Source organism: Culex quinquefasciatus, chromosome 3 (assembly GCF_015732765.1).
Source record: "Culex quinquefasciatus strain JHB chromosome 3, VPISU_Cqui_1.0_pri_paternal, whole genome shotgun sequence".
NCBI classification, from domain to species: Eukaryota; Metazoa; Arthropoda; class Insecta; order Diptera; family Culicidae; genus Culex; species Culex quinquefasciatus.
In genome coordinates this window covers 175396524-175415924 of record NC_051863.1, presented here as the reverse complement: position 1 = coordinate 175415924, position 19401 = coordinate 175396524, and the positions used below count along the sequence as shown (strand labels likewise).

Sequence of the window (19401 nt, the reverse complement as noted above, 5' to 3'; positions counted from 1 at the left end):
TTTCGAGTGCATCTCCGTGGGTCGGAGAACCTTCAAGATGGCACAGGGAAAAAAGACCAAGAAAAGCGATAAGGATCTTCTGCCAAGCGTGGATTCAGTGCCAGAACTACTTCGCTTCAATGGACCTTCCTTTTGTCCCCCTTGTCCCCGTTGTCGTTCGAGTGCCTTCCAGGTATACCTAGCTTGTTCTGGAAGTGGATCCTTTTGCCACTTTCTGCAAGTTGAGAGTTGTTCTCGCGCTGGTACAACGAGGACTGCATCTGGTGTAAGATCCGATTATAATTATCTTCATCGGGTTGAAATATGCTCTAACCAGGTGGCTTGCGTTAATGATTGTGCTTTAAGAGGCGGATCACTGGAAGGACAAATTTTCATTTCAAAGCAAACCAGATTTTTGATCAGGAAACATTTGATTTGATTTCAACCGATTCCCAAGCAATTATCAGACCACAACTTCCATTAGTTAACCACACGAAGCCATCCCCGTCGTGCAATTTACCGTCAATTTAGCAATGCCCACACAAACGCTTTTCGAGCAGGTTACCGTAATTCATTGTGGCAATCGATGACCAAAAGGACCAGCGTCCATCGACAACCATATCGGGTGGGATGGGGCAGATAAATTACAATGCAAATAAAATTCAATTAAATCGATAAACATAAATATGAAAACGAGTTGCAAGTTTGTACTTCCACTGAAGCATTCCAGGACGAGGGTGCTGGAAATATTTATGACGACATGCATGTTGGGAAAATTCGATAAAATGTCGTGATGTTGTGCTACCTTCTGGCTATCTGTGCGTCGTGAAACGTAACTGTTGGAATTATTTGCTATTGGAAATGGTCATTAAATTAAATTAATGATAAATTTTATCAAGAATCCAACGATTTATTAAACCTAACGTATAAAAAAATAATTTACTAAATAAAATGGTGCTAATACAGAAAATATATTTTTAACAAACATTAAATTAAAAAATTAAATCCCACCAAAAACAACCATCACGTAATGGCAATCGATGGCAATGGCGGCACTGGGTATACTTGTGACGATCGACTATGTCTGCGACGATTTGAACAATAAACAGTCGGCAGGATACTGTTTTTAGTTCACAAAAAAAAAACACAAAGCCAGCTCTTCAGTGGATACCTCAACAAGCATGGCAGAATATTCATGATGGGGAACGTAGCCGTAGTGAGAGAATGAAATATGCATGGTCTTTTGTGAGTATATTTGGAAAGATATTAGAGTTTGTAGAGGAGTAGATTTGTATGTTTTGATGAATTTTGAACAAATTTCACTTAGCTTATACAAAACATTTACTCTTCAAAGTGCCAATCTAAGTAGACAAATAATTGCTTTGAAGACGACGTTTTAAAAAGATTTCAAATAACAAATAAAACTTATTATTATTATAAGGTTCCTACATTTTCTTATAGAAATTAGTCGGGCTAGTGATTTTAAGCGATTAAACGGAGGTGAAATTTGGCAAATGCCGTGAAAAGCCGAAAAATTTGAAATAATCTATTGGCAAATTGCAACTTTATGTATTTAACTTAGATTTTTAAATATAAACACTCCACAAGTTTGAAAACGGCTATTTGAAAAATTCAAAATGCATTACAAATTTAAAACTGTTATTGAAGATGTTATTTATTACCACATTTCAAAAAATGCAGATAATTGAATGCATTTTTCTAGTCAAACTAGTTTTGATTGGTTATTATATAAAATTACACAGTGTGAAGTTTAAAATAACCCATGTACTATTTTCGTCATTAGACAATGTTCTAAAAAGAGTGTAAAATAACAACATTATCAATGTATAAATTATCAATGTTTCTAACATTCAGGCCGTTGCAAATATTTTTTGAAGTTTATGTCCCTCGACTCTGACCAACGTCGAGAGGGGGGGGGGAATAAAAAAGGTATAAAAATTTAAAAAACGAGCCATGGTTTCAACATTTTAATGAAAAAAAGTGTTTTAAAATGCATAATACACCTGTCCTGTTGTTTTGGAATCATTAGTTTCCAAAATATCTAAGTATTGACGAAAATTTTATTATTGCGAAAAATAAAATTTTTGCGGTGCTGTACATTGCAATTTCATAAAAATTCAAAACATTTTTAAACAAGCCCAAAAATGCTAAATATGATTATAATTGCAGAATAATGCATTTAAGATTGTTTTCAGTTGATTAGACTCCTATTTTCATGGAAATTTTGAATTTTTTTGGAAAAATATTTTTTTTGCCGCCTGATTTTTCAGACCAATTTTGAAGGGGGGGGGGGGGCGACATAAACTTTGAAAAATATTTGCAACGCCCTTATTATAATTAAAAAAAAACCAATGTTCAAAACTGCTACACATTTTCCCTTTTTTGACTACTCAAATTTACTTATAGCTTAAATCCATACCACCAAATGATTTTTTTTAACTTATATCACTAATTGTACTTTTGTTGAATCTTTTGTTAAAGATTTGCTTCGTTTTGTAGATATGTATTTTAACAAATTTTCTTAAATCTCGGTTAAATTAGGATAGCAGAATCTTGAACTTAGCAGATGAAAATTCTACGACATTTCACAAAGTTGATAAATTGATTTATTTTTTGCAGTTATATTTTTTTGTCAAGGACTTACGTTTTGTATCTTGAACTACTGCTAACTTTTTCAGTTTACAGTTTACACAATTGTAATAAAGTAATACGTTTTTGAGTTAATTTAAAGAATTTTCACTTTTCAGTGCCCTGAAATTTTCATAAAATTCCAATATTTTGTAATTAGGCCGTTGCAAATATTTTTTGAAGTTTATGTCCCTCGACTCTGATCTAAGTCGAGGAGGGGGGCAAAAAAATAAAAAAAAGTACGAAAATTTAAATTACGAGCCAAGGTTTCAACATTTTAATGAAAAAAGTGATTTAAAATGCATTATACACCTGTCCAGTTGTTTTGCCATCATTAGTTTCCAAAATATCTAAGTATTGACGAAAATTTGTTTTTTTTTGCGAAAAATAATTTTCATGCGATGCTGTACATTGGAATTTCAAAAAAATCAAAACATTTTAAAACTAGCCCAAACATGCTAAATGTGATCATCAATGCAGAAAATGCATTTTAGATTGTTTTCATTTGAATAGACTTCTATTTTCATGGAAATTTTGAAGTTTTTTGGAAAAATATGTTTTTTGCCCCCTGATTTTTCAGACCAATTTTGAAGGGGGGAGGCGACATACACTTTGAAAAATATTTGCAACGGCCTTACTAACCCTAGTAATTAAACTAGTACAAATTATATTTAAAATTTTTGTCCCTCGGCTCTGCTTGAGGGCGAGAGGAATGGGACACGTTAAAAAAAATCCAAGTTCATGGTTTTTTGCAATTTTGATGCAAAAGGTATTGCATAATGCTTTATTTATCATTACATGCTACTATCAACAATTGGTGAAATGTCAATGATTTTATGAAATTTTTTTTTTCAACTTTGCTGTCTTGTACCGCTCTGTGGTTTCTGCTTTTATATTTTTTAAATGATTGAAAATTCTTCATTTGATTGAGAATGCATCTATAACTGGTAAACATTTTTTCCTAAATATTTTTTAATTTTTAAATTTTAGAGTTTTTTTGCAGTGAAAATTTTATTCAATTCAAGCAAATTTTCACTGCCCCCCTATTTCTGTGGAGGAAATTTGAATGGGGAGGTGGGAAGGGAGGTGATACTCCGTTGTATAGTACCGCAAACATTTTTTTTTTCGGAATAAAAATAATGCGTTTATACTTAGATATTTTGAAAACTAATGATTGCAAAAAACAGGGCAGGTGTAGAATGCATGTTGAAGCACTTTTGTATTCCAAATTCAAAAACCCTAGTAACATTTTTAAACTTACAGGCTTTATCATGGTTCTGAAAACCCTCATACGGCCTAAACGGGCTTTTATGGCCTACTTAAAACCTAAAATGTTACTAGGGTACCATGGCTTGTGATTTAAATTTTTATACTCTTTTAAGCCATTGCAAATATTTTCAAAAGTCTCGTGCCGAAAAATCAGTGGGCAAACAATTTTTTTTTCAAAAAAAACTTCTAAATTTTAATGGAATGGAATGGTATGGAGAAGTCTTAAAAACTGAAAACAAATTGAAATGCATTTTCCTACGTTCAAAATTATGTTTAGCATGTCTGGGATTAACCAAACATATTTTGAATTTTTGTGAAATTCCATTGCACAGTAATGCAAAAAGTTTTTTTTCGGCTGAAAAAAAAGGTTCGTCAATCCCTAGCAATTTTTAAAACTAATGATTGGAATACAACTGGGCAGGTGTATCATTCATTTTAAAACTGTTTTTTCATTAAAATGTGAATACCATGGCTTGTTATTTAATTTTTAATTTTTTTTATTTTTCTGTCCCCCTTCTTGAGTTTGGCCAGGGTTGAGGGACATAAACTTCAAAAAATATAGTTGTTCAGGGGCCTGAACTAAACTAGAAACCGTCAGTTCTGCATATTGAGCTACCCTGATCCTAACTGTTTAATCACCTAAATTTGTCCGATATAACCATGGTCAAAGAGATATTTCGTTTGAAGAATTCAAATTCTGCCCCCATATCTCCCACCACGTGTGCGTCCTTATTTATAGCGCCATTAATTACCGACGACCGCACGTTGTAAACAAAAAGCTATATAGTACATTGGACCCGGTGGGGACCAACAAACAAATAAACACGTCAAAATGATCGAGTGTGTACGACGGTTTTTGTATAAATCGAGATTCCAAAAATCGTTTGCTCGCAAATGGCAGCAAGTCTGGGACGGAAATCGGACAAAAATATGCGTGGGAGCAAAAAAAAAAAAGATTGGCGCCCGATAAAAATCGATCCACGCACATGTTTTGTCCCAGCTTACGTAACAGTAAACACTGGAACTGGGCACGTGTCGCGTCCCAGGGCCACCCGTTTTTCACATCGTCAACTGTAAATTGATTGAAATGTATTCTACGCACATCACCAAAATGGACCAAATATTAACCCGGTGAAATTGAAAAACATACCGCGTTAGCGATGGTTATCTCTCGGCACGGAAGATTTCCACGCGGACATTTGTACCGTTCTCCACGGGGAGGACAGCAAATCAGACTCAGAAGGCGAGAAAAACTTCGCCGGTTGATTAAACATTCTCACGTTCAGCTAATTATGAGCAAATCAACGTTCAAAAGATAGTGACTCCGTGGCCAGAACCTTCCGGTGGAGCCTGGGGCCGGAGGGAATGATAAAAGCAACACGGTCGTCCAATTTAGTATTCCGAGAGCAGCGCCACCAAGTGCTGCACTTGTGAACGACGATGGCACCGGATTCGCTCCAAACCAGGGGGCCAAAAGACTGCTGGGAAGGAGGGGGTGTTGGGGGTTTCTGGTTTAATATTTACTTGGATTTCATGGTCCATGGCGGATTGGACGGCCTTGAGCATTTTCATAAAAACTGATGACAGCTGCTCTGCGGTAACGCATTTCTTTGGGGGGTTGATTTTGTGTTGTTTGCTGCATAAAGTGCGAAAATTAATAGGTTGGTTTCATTAGGTGGGGATTTGTTGAGTTTGAGTGTTCAAAGTGTTGATTGCAAAAAATGCCTCACGATGAAATCTTGCAATAGTTTACTGTAAATGTAAATCGGATTCACTTGAACCTTCGATTAGATATTAGAAAGTTTTTTTTTTCAAATCAACAATATTTATGCAACGCATACTGATAGTTCTGGAGTTTTTTTTTTTGAAAAGGTCCAATAAACTAAATTTACAGTATTTGCTTTATGGGTGTTTTTAAACCGCCTTGAGTCAGGGGTATTAAAAAACACCCAAAAAGCAAAAACCAATGAACCAAATTTCCAGATTTTGCTTTTTGGGTTTATTGGACCTTTTCAAAAAAAAAACTCCAAAGTTGCTTTGGGTTAACTGTAAGTAATTTTGATGAACATATTAAATTATTTTAAAATATTTCAAGATTGTACTAAAAATTTTCCTAAAAGAAAAACTGCCACTGTACCGCATAGCATCCCCGCCCACAGAATCAACCCACCTCACCTTGAAACGATTCATTTCCCCGACCTCATTACGAAACCATAACCAAAGTTATTTTTCTTCCATTTCACCCACCCATAATGGACAGCCTCTCGGTAGAGACAACGGAGAAAAGCCTAATTTGTTCTTCGTCTATCTTTCATTTCAGATCTCCCCCCGTCGCAAACGAAACAAAATGAGATGAAATGAAGATGATGTCATCATCAGCCGGCTGTTTATCAATCGAACTCCATCTCCTGCGACTGGTCCTCGAAGGGCCGTAGCATTCACCGAACCCCAATTTGTCCTTGTCCCGTTGATAGCTTCATTTTGATTCCACCCTCGCCGCTCTCCGCTACCCCAACCAAGTTGTGGGAACTTTTCTGTGGAATGTGGCCGAATCGGTAGACACGCAGATGCGACACCGTTACGCCGTACGATCCGACGGCCTTGGCAGACAGCTGGCCAGGGTTAAACGGAAGCGGAGAAGATGAAGGTCGACAAGGCCGTTTGTACGACGGACACGTACGAGGATTTGAACCGGGCGATCCGGTTCGAGGCGGTTTTTTCGACGCTGGTCGAGAACAAGATCCTGGCGATCAAGCGGGAGTGCGAGCTGAAGAAGCGGAACAAGAAGTCGCGGGCTTTGCGGAGGATTCTGTTTGGGAGGAGGTCGTGCAAGAAGACGGTGGTGGGGAAGAATGGGGAGGCTGGGAAGAGGAAGAGCAATGGCGGGGTGGCGGTGGAGGATGGAGGGGACGGGGAGGAGGAGGAAACGGACAGGTTGGGGGCTGTTGGAGGATTGCCGGTGCCGGAGTACTCGACGGTCAGCGATGGAGTGGATGAGGTTATTGTGGAGATTGGAGACTTTTCGTCGCTGGTCGATGCCATTGGAGGGGTTGGGGTGGAAGGGAGGGATCGGGTTGAGGGGCTTGGAGTTGGGCGGGACGATGACAGTACTAGTGGAGCCGTTGGAGGTATGACCTTCGGCGATGAGTTGCCTTCGAAGAGTGAAGCGATAGCACAATCATTGGAGGATGATCGGAAGTCGATCCGATCGAACGATGTCCGGTTTAGGGACCGGTGCGGCACCCTGGAGCCGGTCAGCGTGTCCATCGAGATAGAGCCACATTCCGATCCGTTGAGCACCCAGTACGACATGGAGGATAGCGGTACCAACGTGTCCATCGAGCTGGACGTCAGCGAGATATCCGAAATGAAACGAAGCATAGCTTCCGAACCGGTTCCGATCATCAAGAACGTTAGCAAGTATCGAATGACATCGACTCGACAGCCGGCACTACTGGGTACCGCTTCCCACAGGTTACGAGTCCTCGAGGCCAAGTCCATCAGTGCCCAGAACAGTCCGGTTCTACCCCGACAAAAGTCAACCGAAGCACGCCATCTTACGTTCAGCACCGCAACCTACCAGACGACGACAGCGCCGTCGACGAAATCGAAGAAAGACATCGAAGACACCTCATTCGTGATCGATCTCAGCCGGAACGCCGAGGACGCCGCCCTCCCGGAAGCCGGCAACCTCAGCAACAGTAACTCCAATGTGATACCGAAGGAGAAGCAGCCGCAACCGCCGGACAGGCGGAGCAGCAGCAAAAAGCAACAGCAAGCCCTAGTCGATAGCAGTAGTAGTAGCGCTAGTAAATCCAAGCTCAACAAATTGAACGCCGTCAAGCGGTTCAGCGACGTGCTCGTGTACGACAATCCTCCTCCCCCGACGCCGGGACTCATCGAAAGCTTTAATCAACTGACGGCCCCGAACCTACCTGTGATATCGATGCGCCAGTCCGCGTCGCCGGTTAGTGATATGATCAAGCTGCACCGACTATCCACTGCCGCCGCCGCCACAACTCCAACGGAACATCCTGCGACGACAATCGGTGGTGGCGGCGCTGAATCCAGCCGAAAACCGCCGCGCCACGGCTTTCTGCGGCAGTCGAGCTGCGACGTGGAGCTGCACTATCGACCTTCCGGAAGTGGTGGTCAGCAGAAGCACAACACTAGCCGTAGTCATAGGGATAGCTTTAGTAGCAATCGTGCAACGACGACGACGACGACTATGGGGATGGCGCTGGCCAGGGATCCTGGAGACTGTGCGGACGATCCGCTGATGATGGGCGAGCTTAACGAGAGCGACGAGGAGAAGCTCAACAAGCGGAAATATAGTAAGTATCTGGTCCAGGTTGGGCTTCTTAACTTTATTTGCTCTCTGTAGTCTCAACTTTCTAGCGTGGTGTAACAGCACTGATCATCACTTCACTGTATTTGGACGCACGAGAGGTTGCAAAGTAGTAGTTGCCCTGCAAATCGATTTAAAATTTGACTCAGTTAATTAAATCCCAACAGGTCAAAATTATATTTAAACCACAGAAAATCAACTTGGATACACTTTCAAAATGAAGACATAACCAATAAATTATCCAACAACCTGTGAACACTAGAGCTATAAATCACACTCGCACCATATCAATTTGCACATGAATGCTGGTACTATTTTTAATACGTGCCTCTGGCCACGTGTTCTACGCGATGCATTGGTACTGTCGCCAACAACAAATATAATGCATCATCACGTTCGTTGTTAGCCGTTATCGCCTCCAAACATAAATCATTTCACACGTGTGTGTACATATTCCGCGGCCAATGCAATGCATCCTTCCACTCCTGAGCATCCTGACGTAGTGAAGCCTTCACAAAGCCAATAACGAACGATGAGTATTATTGGCTCGTAAAAGCCAACACGTTGACAGACGGCTGTGGATGCGATGTTTTGTGTGTGAAGAGAGGGGAAAATGGATCCTCCTAGAATTTCCCAACGAAACTGTCCCCCGACGACACCCACATGAACTCACATAATAGCAAAAATCTTAAGAAAACGGCACTTTCTAAATTTACTGTATTAATTTATGATAGATTTGGCTCCTAGAACTTGCTTCTTGAAGTAATCGACAGATCTAAATTTAAGTAAATTTCCTGAAAATAAATAATTGTATTTACCGGCTTCGAATTCACTGAAATTCAATTCTTTTGGTTGGATCGTGTTCGAGAAGCCCAAATCTATCATACCATGACAAAACGGAAGCGTTTACTGACATCCACTTCAAAATTGTCGAGTTGTATTATTTAAACCAAAATTTAAACATCTTGTAAGCAAAAGTTCATAAAATTGTCATCAACTAGAAAAATGTTCTTCAGTGACCATGAATTTAAAAAAAAATGTACTAAATCAATCACAATGTTCACAGAGAATCGCACAAGCACACAGTCGCATAGATTTCCACACACTCACACTCACGGTGTTTAGTTGTCGATTCGGTGTCACGAGCGTCGATTTTCTCAAAGTAACTTTGTCTCTCATCCTCCTGTTCTAGAATATCTGAAGCGCTGTTCGGATCCGGTAATTGTATTTCCCTCTACTAGCACGGCGGGAGGATCCGGAGGCTGCACTGCCGGAACCAGTGGTGGCGGCGGCGGCTTGCAGCACTGTATCCTGAGCCGGCCGCCCAACCAACCGATGTAAGTTGACACCCCGTGGGAGAGGACCCCTTCCGTTTCGGACCTCCGAAACAAGTTCCGGATACAGGTGGGATTGTGGAGTATCTACCGGGAGTGGTTGCACTTTTTTCTGTTTCATTTTGTACAAGCAGTTGGAAGCATCAAGATTGTTAAACAATAGGTTGGAAAGAGTATCAGAAAATTAGTTTTTGCATCAGAGTTGTTGACAAGTTTGTTAAAGCTTAATGCCTCTTCTAGAGTGTGTTTAAACTGTTCCAACCTCTGAGTTAACGATCTCAAACCAGCACATTTTCCACATCATGCACCACCAGGAAGAACGCTGGTGAAATGTACTCCCATGAGAACCAATGAATGACCTCACGATAGATTCGATACAACAGTCCTTGGAATAATATTCTACAAAAATACTAGGACCTCTAGTCTAATCATCGCAATGAAAAAAAAACTGAATTGCTTCAAAATGTTCCACCTATTTAACGTGAAGACTTCCATCATTGTTATGATTTTTCGTTCAATGATATAAATTTTGCGTCGCTTTCAATATTTTGACAAAATTCCTTCAACAAGTTGTTTAGAATAGTGCCCTACACATGCTGATACCTTTTGGTAACGATTATCCCATTACTTGTGAAGTTATGGAAATCGTCATTAATCAATGATTGCCAACTAAGACGTCAATGACTGTGCCACAAAATTATATAAATTTTGAAGCACAATTGATTTAGATCAAAAATTCTTTCAGTGGCTTCAAGAAGGCAACAATGGGCACATGATGATTCCTTTTGGTGCTGAAATTCGTTAAATTGAATTTAATACAGAATATTTTATAGTGATGATCAATTTTCTTCGAAAATGATCAACGGCTTCACCTTAAACATTTTTATTCTTTTTCTTCTCGCTTGAATGTTTAGCCAATTCCCGTACGACGAGGACTTCATGTACGACGTCTCGCTGCAGCTTGATCCGGACCGGCACGGGGAGCTTGATGCAATAGTGCCTGAACATAGGAGAAGACATAAGCATAGGTGAGTGAAAAAATGTGTTGGGTTCAGATGAATTTATAATATTGTTGAAAAAGATGATTTTTTTCGGATTTTAGAATTTTTCTGGTTCTTCTCAATTCTGTTGAAAAGGTTGTGTAGTAGACATCTTAAGACAGGGGTGCTCAAATTTTTTGGAGACCGGGCCAAATTTGAAGCTCAAATGAGCTTGCGGGCCAAATTTACAAAATAAGATGTTTATAAAAATAAATTACGTTATTTCAATTTAGAGGACTGGAAAATACATCAATCAGCTCAAGTACTTTGAAACTTCTGTTATTTTTTCATCATCTTCGTACATAAAAATTAATAGAAAACACAAAATGGCAGTTTTCAATAGGTATTGTTGATTTATTTACTGCACTTAAGTTTTCAATAAAATTTAAAAGTTTTTTTTATACTTCAAAAATGGCCGCATAATTAAAGTAACTGCGTAATTTCATCTTTAAATTAAGTGTGACTAATAAAAAATCGTTGAGGGTCAGAATTTTTACATTTCAACAAAAAAATGTGTTGAACCCGTAAAGTTGAATTGCAATCATTATTTTCAAAAAAAGTAAGACTCGACCTAAAAAAACTTTCCAGGTAAAAAAAAAATTCTTCAAAAACTCTCTAAAATTCAAGTTATGTTGGAATAAACCAAAACATGACCAAAAAAATGTAAACGCAGGAGGAAATCTTTTTTGATTGATTTAGTTGATTGCAGTAAAATTTCCATGGATTTTTTTGAAAAAAAAACTATTTTTGCCTTTGATTTTTCGAGATAATTTTCAATAATGGGAGGAGGGGAGGGTTGTTGAAAAAAACTTTTTGAAACTTGCGTTTTTATCTGCCTTAATCCTGAAAGCCTGAATTTCAAAAAAAAAATGATGAAAGTTTTGACATGATATTTACTAGTTTTACTCACATTGAAACTGTTTCCTAAAATGGGGATCAACATTTTAATAAATCATTAGTTTTTTATATCAATATCAAACCACTTTACAAGTGATCAACAGGCTATTTTACATAATTATTCAAATGTACTATTTTTTATTAAGTTTTTTTATTTGGGCTCTCGAAAAAAGTTGAATTGAAAAAAATGGATCACCGTATGGACCTATGGACTGCTGTTCAGACTTCTATGAAACAAAAGGCAATGAAAATTCTATTTTACTGAATTTATAAACATTTAATAAAACACCCAAAGTTAATGTCATTGGTGGTTCATAAAAACGAAACAATTTTATGATTTTTTTTTATCATTTGACACTGTTTTAAAGGAAAAGCTTAGAATCTGTTGTAATTTTTAAACTTTTGTTAAGTATGGATCTCAACTTCGCTTTTTCATAATAATTTTTTTGTACTGAATAGTTTTTATTAACCCGAAAACTTAAATAAAGAAAATGCAATGTGTTTTTCAATTCAAATTCATTTTAAATCAGAAAATCTTGACCTTTTGAGAGCAATAAAATAATCCTTAGTAGTAATATTTTTCTGAAATTTGTGTCACCCTCTTCAAAATTTACTTTCATTACATTTTAAATTATTATTATTTTTGATTCAGACAAAGTACATTTTAGCATTTTATCAACTTTGAGTATATGAACCACATATCAGAAAATAACGTAAACTCCGGGAAATATGTAATAAATTTAAAGAATTTTGTATATCGTTCACAGTAGCCAACTGGCAATTATATCTAAAGATTGTTGTATTTTTTAAATGTTTGATTATTTAAAAAAAATTTTTTTTGGCCCTCCTGTAAAGTCTAACCAGAGCCGTGGACATTTTTTTTAAATAAAATTTGTCTTCTCCTTACTCTTTTATAGATTTCAATGGTTTTGAGCCATTTCATTCGTATGTGCATCGTATTTTTCATTGAGTAAAAATCTTGCAGCTTTCAGGGTCATCCCGGTTGATTGTATAATTGTTCATAGCTCATTCCCAAAAAACCTTGATACATATCCAAAGAAATATTTAAAATATTATATCAAAATAATTTCATACAAAACCTTGGATTACTCATTACATGTAGAAAATCTTAAAATTTCATATTACAGAAAATTTACTAAATACACTGGAAACATGATTTCAATTCACTCCTAATAGTTTCATGATTAAAGTGAGTAAAGAGCGGTTTAAGCTTGTATTACTTCCATCTGCAAAGCAAGCTTGATCGTTTTTCTCGAAACCACAATATAGGTTAAGAATTTCGTTTGGACCCCAAGTCGGAATCAGAGAAATAAATATAAGAAAAACTGTGTGCATGAAGAAGACCGATTTTGGAATTGTGTATTAAAAGAAAATACAAAAGCCATAAAAATACGATTTTTTATATAAAAGCATAAAAATTCAATTCATTTCAATTCAGGTTTTTTTTTTGTGAATAATCAAGTTACAATGAGTACATTTAGCTACAAAAACATAAAAATATTCTTATTATCTTTTATTAAACTTTTTGAGACCGGTTTCACGAGTACTCACCAAAATGTTGGGCAAATTTGGCAAAAGCAGTGTTGAGATATCATGGGCTATGTTTCCGGAATGATGCAACAAAATGTCCTCATAATTATTTTGTTAACGGGATTTGAAACACTTTGATTTTTTAGAGTTGACTCACTCAGTTTTAAATACTTTAATATTTTTTAGCTCCTATAAAAATATTTACCCGTCACTGTAAGGTTCTTATCCAATCCAACATTTTACCCTGAAAGTAGACACCTTCTTGTGTACCAACAAAAAGACAAGCAAAATCAATTAACCCCCGCTCAACCCCTTCACGCTCATCATTCACTCCTTTTTCTACTCTTTTTTTCACGTGGATCCCCTTGCCGTCGCCGCCACCAGACATCACCACCATCGACACTGCAAGAAGAAAAGACACAAGAAGCGGAAAATCCTGGTTCACGATCTTGATGATCAAAGTGTGAAGGTAAGTACTACTTCCGACCCTTCCCCCATTTTCCACCGTTTGGCCCTTCTTGGAAAACCCCTGGGAGGCCCTATCACATTAACGAGCTTTTTTGTGCCGTTCGTACCCCGTTCGTCCTCGGTGGGACTTGACCAACGGACCCGCTTTTTTCCCACGCTAGACCAAAAGTGTCACTCCGGAGATTAGTTTTGCGGACGGTCCTTTCCGCTTCACGGGGTGCTGTCCTGGTTGAAGGGGGGGCTGGGTGGAGATGTCGACTGCCATAGGTCCGAGAAGGACCAGTTAAAGGGAAGCTGGGAAATTCTCTGCAAAATCTTTAAACTACAATTTTTAAATTTGTCTAACTGTGAAGAAAAAGAATTGCTTTGAAAATAAACATTGATTTCTAGAAGAAAACTCGTTTTACAAAATGTTAAAGGCAAAAAAACTTGACAATCACTGCTGCCGCCTCTATTGCCCGTTTAGTTACGGTCATTACCAACTTTGGGGTTTTACCGGCGAAAGGAGTAACGCGGAACGGGAATCCAAGAAGGGACAATTTTACACCCACTGTTTTTTTACTCTTTGGTTTGTCGGTGGGTTCGTTTTAAATGTACTTTTTTTTTCTCCTTTTTTTTAGCTTCCCTACGCTTGACTCGTTTTGTTTCAGTCCCCCCCCCCCTTTTTCTTTAAGAGATTCCAGTTCGAGCCACGTAGGGGGAGCTTTTTGTCGGGGTAGTAAAAGCACAGCCCGCACATTTGGCGTTGAGCATCCGTTTTCTAGGAGCAGAATCTGGAAATGCACAACTGTTGCTTAGCTGGGAAATGCCGGGAACAGATTGTTGGGGCGGTTTGGTTGAGCCAGTTGGCAAGCTTCGCTGAGCTATTAAAGATGGGGGTGATCTAAGAATATGGGTTGTAAACACCTGTTGAATTGTAAGATACGGCTTTATAAATGTGTCCTGAGGTGGAATGCTATTTATTTGAATTAAATTTACACTATGGGTAATTCTCTACCAACTCACACGAAATCGGGAAAAGTTGCCCCGACCCCTCTTCGATTTGCGTGAAACTTTGTCCTAAGGGGTAACTTTTGTCCCTGATCACGAAACCGAGGTCCGTTTTTTGATATCTCGTGACGGAGGGGCGGTACGACCCCTTCCATTTTTGAACATGCGAAAAAAGAGGTGTTTTTCAACAATTTGCAGCCTGAAACGGTGATGAGATAGAAATTTGGTGTCAAAGGGACTTTTATGTAAAATTAGACGCCCGATTTGATGGCGTACTCAGAATTCCAAATAAACGTATTTTTCATCGAAAAAAACACTAAAAAAGTTTTAAAAATTCTCCCATTTTCCGTTACTCGACTGTAAAAAATTTTGGAACATGTTATTTTATGGGAAATTAAAATTTCGTGTTTTTTCTAACTTTGCAGGGTTATTTTTTAGAGTATAATAATGTTCTACAAAGTTGTAGAACAGACAATAACAAAAAAATTGATATATAGACATAAGGGGTTTGCTTATAAACATCACGAGTTATCGCGATTTTACGAAAAAAAGTTTTGAAAAAGTTACTTTTTGCGTTTCTCTTTGTTTCGTCGTCCGTGTCTGTCGCGGGTGACCATGAATGGCCATGATCGATGACGACCAACTTTTTCAAAACTTTTTTTCGTAAAATCGCGATAACTCGTGATGTTTATAAGCAAACCCCTTATGTCTATATATCAATTTTTTTGTTATTGTCTGTTCTACAACTTTGTAGAACATTATTATACTCTAAAAAATAACCCTGCAAAGTTAGAAAAAACACGAAATTTTAATTTCCCATAAAATAACATGTTCCAAAAATTTTTACAGTCGAGTAACGGAAAATGGGAGAATTTTTAAAACTTTTTTAGTGCTTTTTTTCGATGAAAAATACGTTTTTTCGGAATTCTGAGTACGCCATCAAATCGGGCGTCTAATTTTACAAAAAAGTCCCTTTGGCACCAAATTTCTATCTCATCACCGTTTCAGGCTGCAAAATATTCAAAAACACCTCTTTTTTCGCATGTTCAAAAATGGAAGGGGTCGTACCGCCCCTCCGTCACGAGATATCAAAAAACGGACCTCGGACTCATGATCAGGGACAAAAGTTACCCCATAGGACAAAGTTTCACGCAAATCGAAGAGGGGTCGGGGCAACTGCTGTGTGAGTTGGCGGAGAATTACCCTTATAGAAAGAAAAGTCTCTTTAAAGATTATCATGCTCTTTAAATGTTTGAGAATCGCATTATTTTTTATGTTTTCCACCTACATCTATTCAAAAAGTCAACTTCATTAGCATTTTTTTAACTGTCCCGTCTTTAAAATTGGTTTTGAATAAATAAAAGAAGGGAATTTGCGTAAACAATTTAATTGCGAAAAAATAAACCAGCAAAGAAAAAATTGCAGAAGTAATAGAAATGTTTAAAGAGAACATCTATAAGAGAATTTTCCTTCTTCATGTTGAATATAAAAAATGGGAAAATTGAAAAAAAACTTTATTGCAAAATATAAAAAAAGCAAAGTTGTCTCCATTGTCGAAGATTTGAAGGAGTTTTTATCATATTTATGTTGAAATTCACATTAAAGAAGGGAAAATTTCATTAAAAAATATAAATTCTAATTATATTGAAAGAAGAAAAATGTAAAGCTAAGAAGAGATATTTAAAGACTAAAATTTAAATAAAAATATGAAGACTTAATTAAAATGTTTTATTGTGAATTATTCAAAAAGGAAACAATTTACTATTGTGAAATAATATAGAGATTAGGATGTAACAAAAATGACTTTTTGGCGGGCATTCAAGGGATTGTTCCGGTGGGCATACTAAGCCCAAATCCAAAATATGAGCTTGATTGGACGTATCAGGAGCTGGCGCTCCACCCTTCAATTTTAAATGGGATTTAACCCGTAAAAAAATATTTTTTCAAAAATGTCACTTTTTGAGGCATTTTGGCCACTGAAGCGTTTATTTTCAACATCATTGGCGTGTTGGCCAGATCCTTACACATCTTTTGGTATATATAACATTGACATTTGGAGCACCCTGGAGCTCGGTACAGGCCTTCAAACTTTGGCATTTTTTCGAAAAATCGGCCCCGGCAAAATCAAATGGCGTCTAGGGCGTCGCGAGGCGCGACGCATATCTTTTTTGCCAGGACCGATTTTTCGAAAAAATGCTAAAGTTTGAAGGCCTGTACCGAGCTCTAGATTGCTCCAAATTTCAATGTCATATATACCAAAAGATGCGCAAGGATCTGGCCTACACGCCAATGATGTTGAAAATAAACGCTTCAGTGGCCAAAATGCCTCAAAAAGTGACATTTTTGAAAAAATATTTTTTACGGGTTAAATCCCATTTAAAATTGAAGGGCGGAGCGCCAGCTCCTGTTACGTCCAATCAAGCTCATATTTTGGATTTGGGCTTAGTATGCCCACCGGAACAAACCCTTGAATGCCCGCCAAAAAGTCATTTTTGTTACACTCTAATAGAGATACCTAATTATTCGAAACAAATGATAATTTCTTATAGCAATATAAAAAAGGTAAAAAACTATATATTAACATTTGTAAAAATGAAAAATACTTTTAAAAAACAAAAAATCAGTAATAATTATACCAAACGTCCATTATGCAAAATGTCCGTCAAGCCAAACGTCCCTGAAGTCTTAGATCAATTATGCCAAACGTCCTTCTTGAAAACCTGTTATGCCAAATGTCCATTATGCCAAATGGGGTACACGCATCCAAAAATTCATAGCTCGGTCAAAGATTTTTTGCACAACCTGGAAACATCTGAAAAGTTGGCATTTTATGTCCCCTAAAAAAAAATCTTTTTTGCAATTCCGTCGTGAAACTACTCACTTTTCCTGTCATTCTTGAACGACGAAATAGCCTACTTTTCTGTACCAAAAATAACAGAATCGAATAGCCACACTTTTCAAAATAAATGCTGAAAAGTTCTACTTTTCAGCACTCAAATGGGTGCTGAAAAGTTGAACTTTTCAGCACTTGTTTCGAAAAGTAATACTTTTCAACATTTTTTTATTTAAACGATTTATTGATAAAATACATGAAAATTTTACATAAAATTTCACTCAGTGTTTGTTTTTTGGAATTGCAAAAAATGTTGTATGGAACTAGTCGCAAAACTTGATTTTTTCAGCACTCTTCGTATTTATCCAACTCGGTGAACCTCGTTGGATAAATGTACGACTCGTGCTGAAAAAATCCTCTTTTTGCAACTTGTTGCATAAACTACTATTTGCAAATCAAGTTTTAGTAACAAAAAGTTGAATAAAAAATCACCAAAAAAAATTTTACCGTGTATCATTTTTTTCAGTGTAATTCTTATCCATACCTACAACTTTGCCGAAGACACCAAATCAAATCAAAAAATTCCTTCAAAATATACAGATTTTTGAATTTTCATGCATCGTTTTTGTATGGACAGCTGCCAAATTTGTATGGAAAATTATATGGACAAACTAATGATGCAAAATAGCTCCTATGGGCATACCGAAGGCACCAAAAAAGTTTCAGTCGAATTAAAAAAATACAAAAATTAACATTCTAAAAAAGATCGATTTCGTAGAGCATTGCTCAAATATGCTTCTACCAAAAGTTTGTAAAACATCTAAAAAAGCATGAAATATTATTTTTCTACAGTCTCATGTCATCAAAATAATTTGAAAAATATGTGATATGTTTTTTTTTTAATTAAAATTCGAATGTAACCTAAAAACTAAAATAAACTAACACTAAAAATTAAAAAAAAACTGGTTCTTAGATGTTGATCTTAGATCTTCTTGATTAAATAAACCTTTTTTTATTTTCTGGAATGAGGCCCTTGCCTTTTTTAAAGTTTATATCCCTGGACTCGACTCGATTAAACACCAAAATATATGTTTTCCGTTAATAAGTATTAAAAAAAATCCAAGATTTGTAGAAAAAAAAGTTCATCATCAATTATCAAATTTGATTCCCGATTGTAATCAAACATTTGGAACTGATTCATAATTTCAAAAAATTAGATCATACATTTTACTGAATAGTGTTCAAAAACATACAATTTCATAGCAAAATTTAGATCAATACAATTTTTTTATTATTAATATAGTGTGATTTGCATTGGCAAGTTCACACGGATTTTTTTTTAATTTTCAGATTTTAATTAAATTGGAAAGATAGGCAGACGAATATACATTTTTTAACTGCTTTTAAATAAAAATAGTAATTTTGTATTCTTTGAAGTTTGATTTTATTCTAAACACAAAAATCAAATATCTCACTCATTTTCTCCTCCCCCCGCAGGTGATAGACCCCGACGATCTTCCGAAGCGCGCCCGCTGGACGATCATCGCGACCGCTTTCCTACTGCTGATAATGTGCCTCTTCCTCGTGGGAATCACCCTGCGGATGGCTCCCATCATCGACGATATGGGTAAGTTTTATAGCGGCGTTTATGGCAAGACTCGCGCCATTTCGCTTGCACGCGAGCTTTCGGCGGCGAGCTTAAAGCTCTCCGTTGCTATAAATTCTCTCTGAATTGAGCTTCGAGAGAGCGAGTGAGAGCTTGGTTCTGCGCGAGATTTTTCCGCTTTTTCTCGCGAGAGGTGAAAATGTTTGCTTTCTTCGCCGGGGACCACGTGTTGTTGTGCGGTGCCGGAATGGTTCAATTGTTGCTTGTGTTTTGGGAGAATGCATTTTCCTTTGTTGGGGGCGAGAGAAAGATGAGAGTGAGTTACTGAGAGAAAAGCTTCCTTGGAAATGAGGGGAAAATGAGTGGAATTTTCGGGGCTCTCCCGAGTGCGTTTGGGTGGGTTGGAAAATAATCTCCAATGAGATGTTTACTCAGTT

The 19401-nt window shown here is 37.3% G+C and overlaps 1 protein-coding gene across 1 annotated transcript in view; it reads left to right on the top strand.

Annotated features, from left to right (window-relative positions):
* LOC6040654 overlaps positions 1 to 19401 on the top strand; it is a 110329-nt gene that overhangs the window by 80373 nt on the left and 10555 nt on the right. Inside the window, exons 4-8 of the mRNA XM_038261361.1 lie at positions 6218 to 8231; positions 9432 to 9582; positions 10494 to 10607; positions 13452 to 13536; positions 18856 to 18985. Of these exons, the coding sequence (XP_038117289.1) occupies positions 6539 to 8231; positions 9432 to 9582; positions 10494 to 10607; positions 13452 to 13536; positions 18856 to 18985 (2173 nt within the window). The 5' untranslated portion in view covers positions 6218 to 6538. The remainder of the gene's footprint in view (positions 1 to 6217; positions 8232 to 9431; positions 9583 to 10493; positions 10608 to 13451; positions 13537 to 18855; positions 18986 to 19401) is intronic.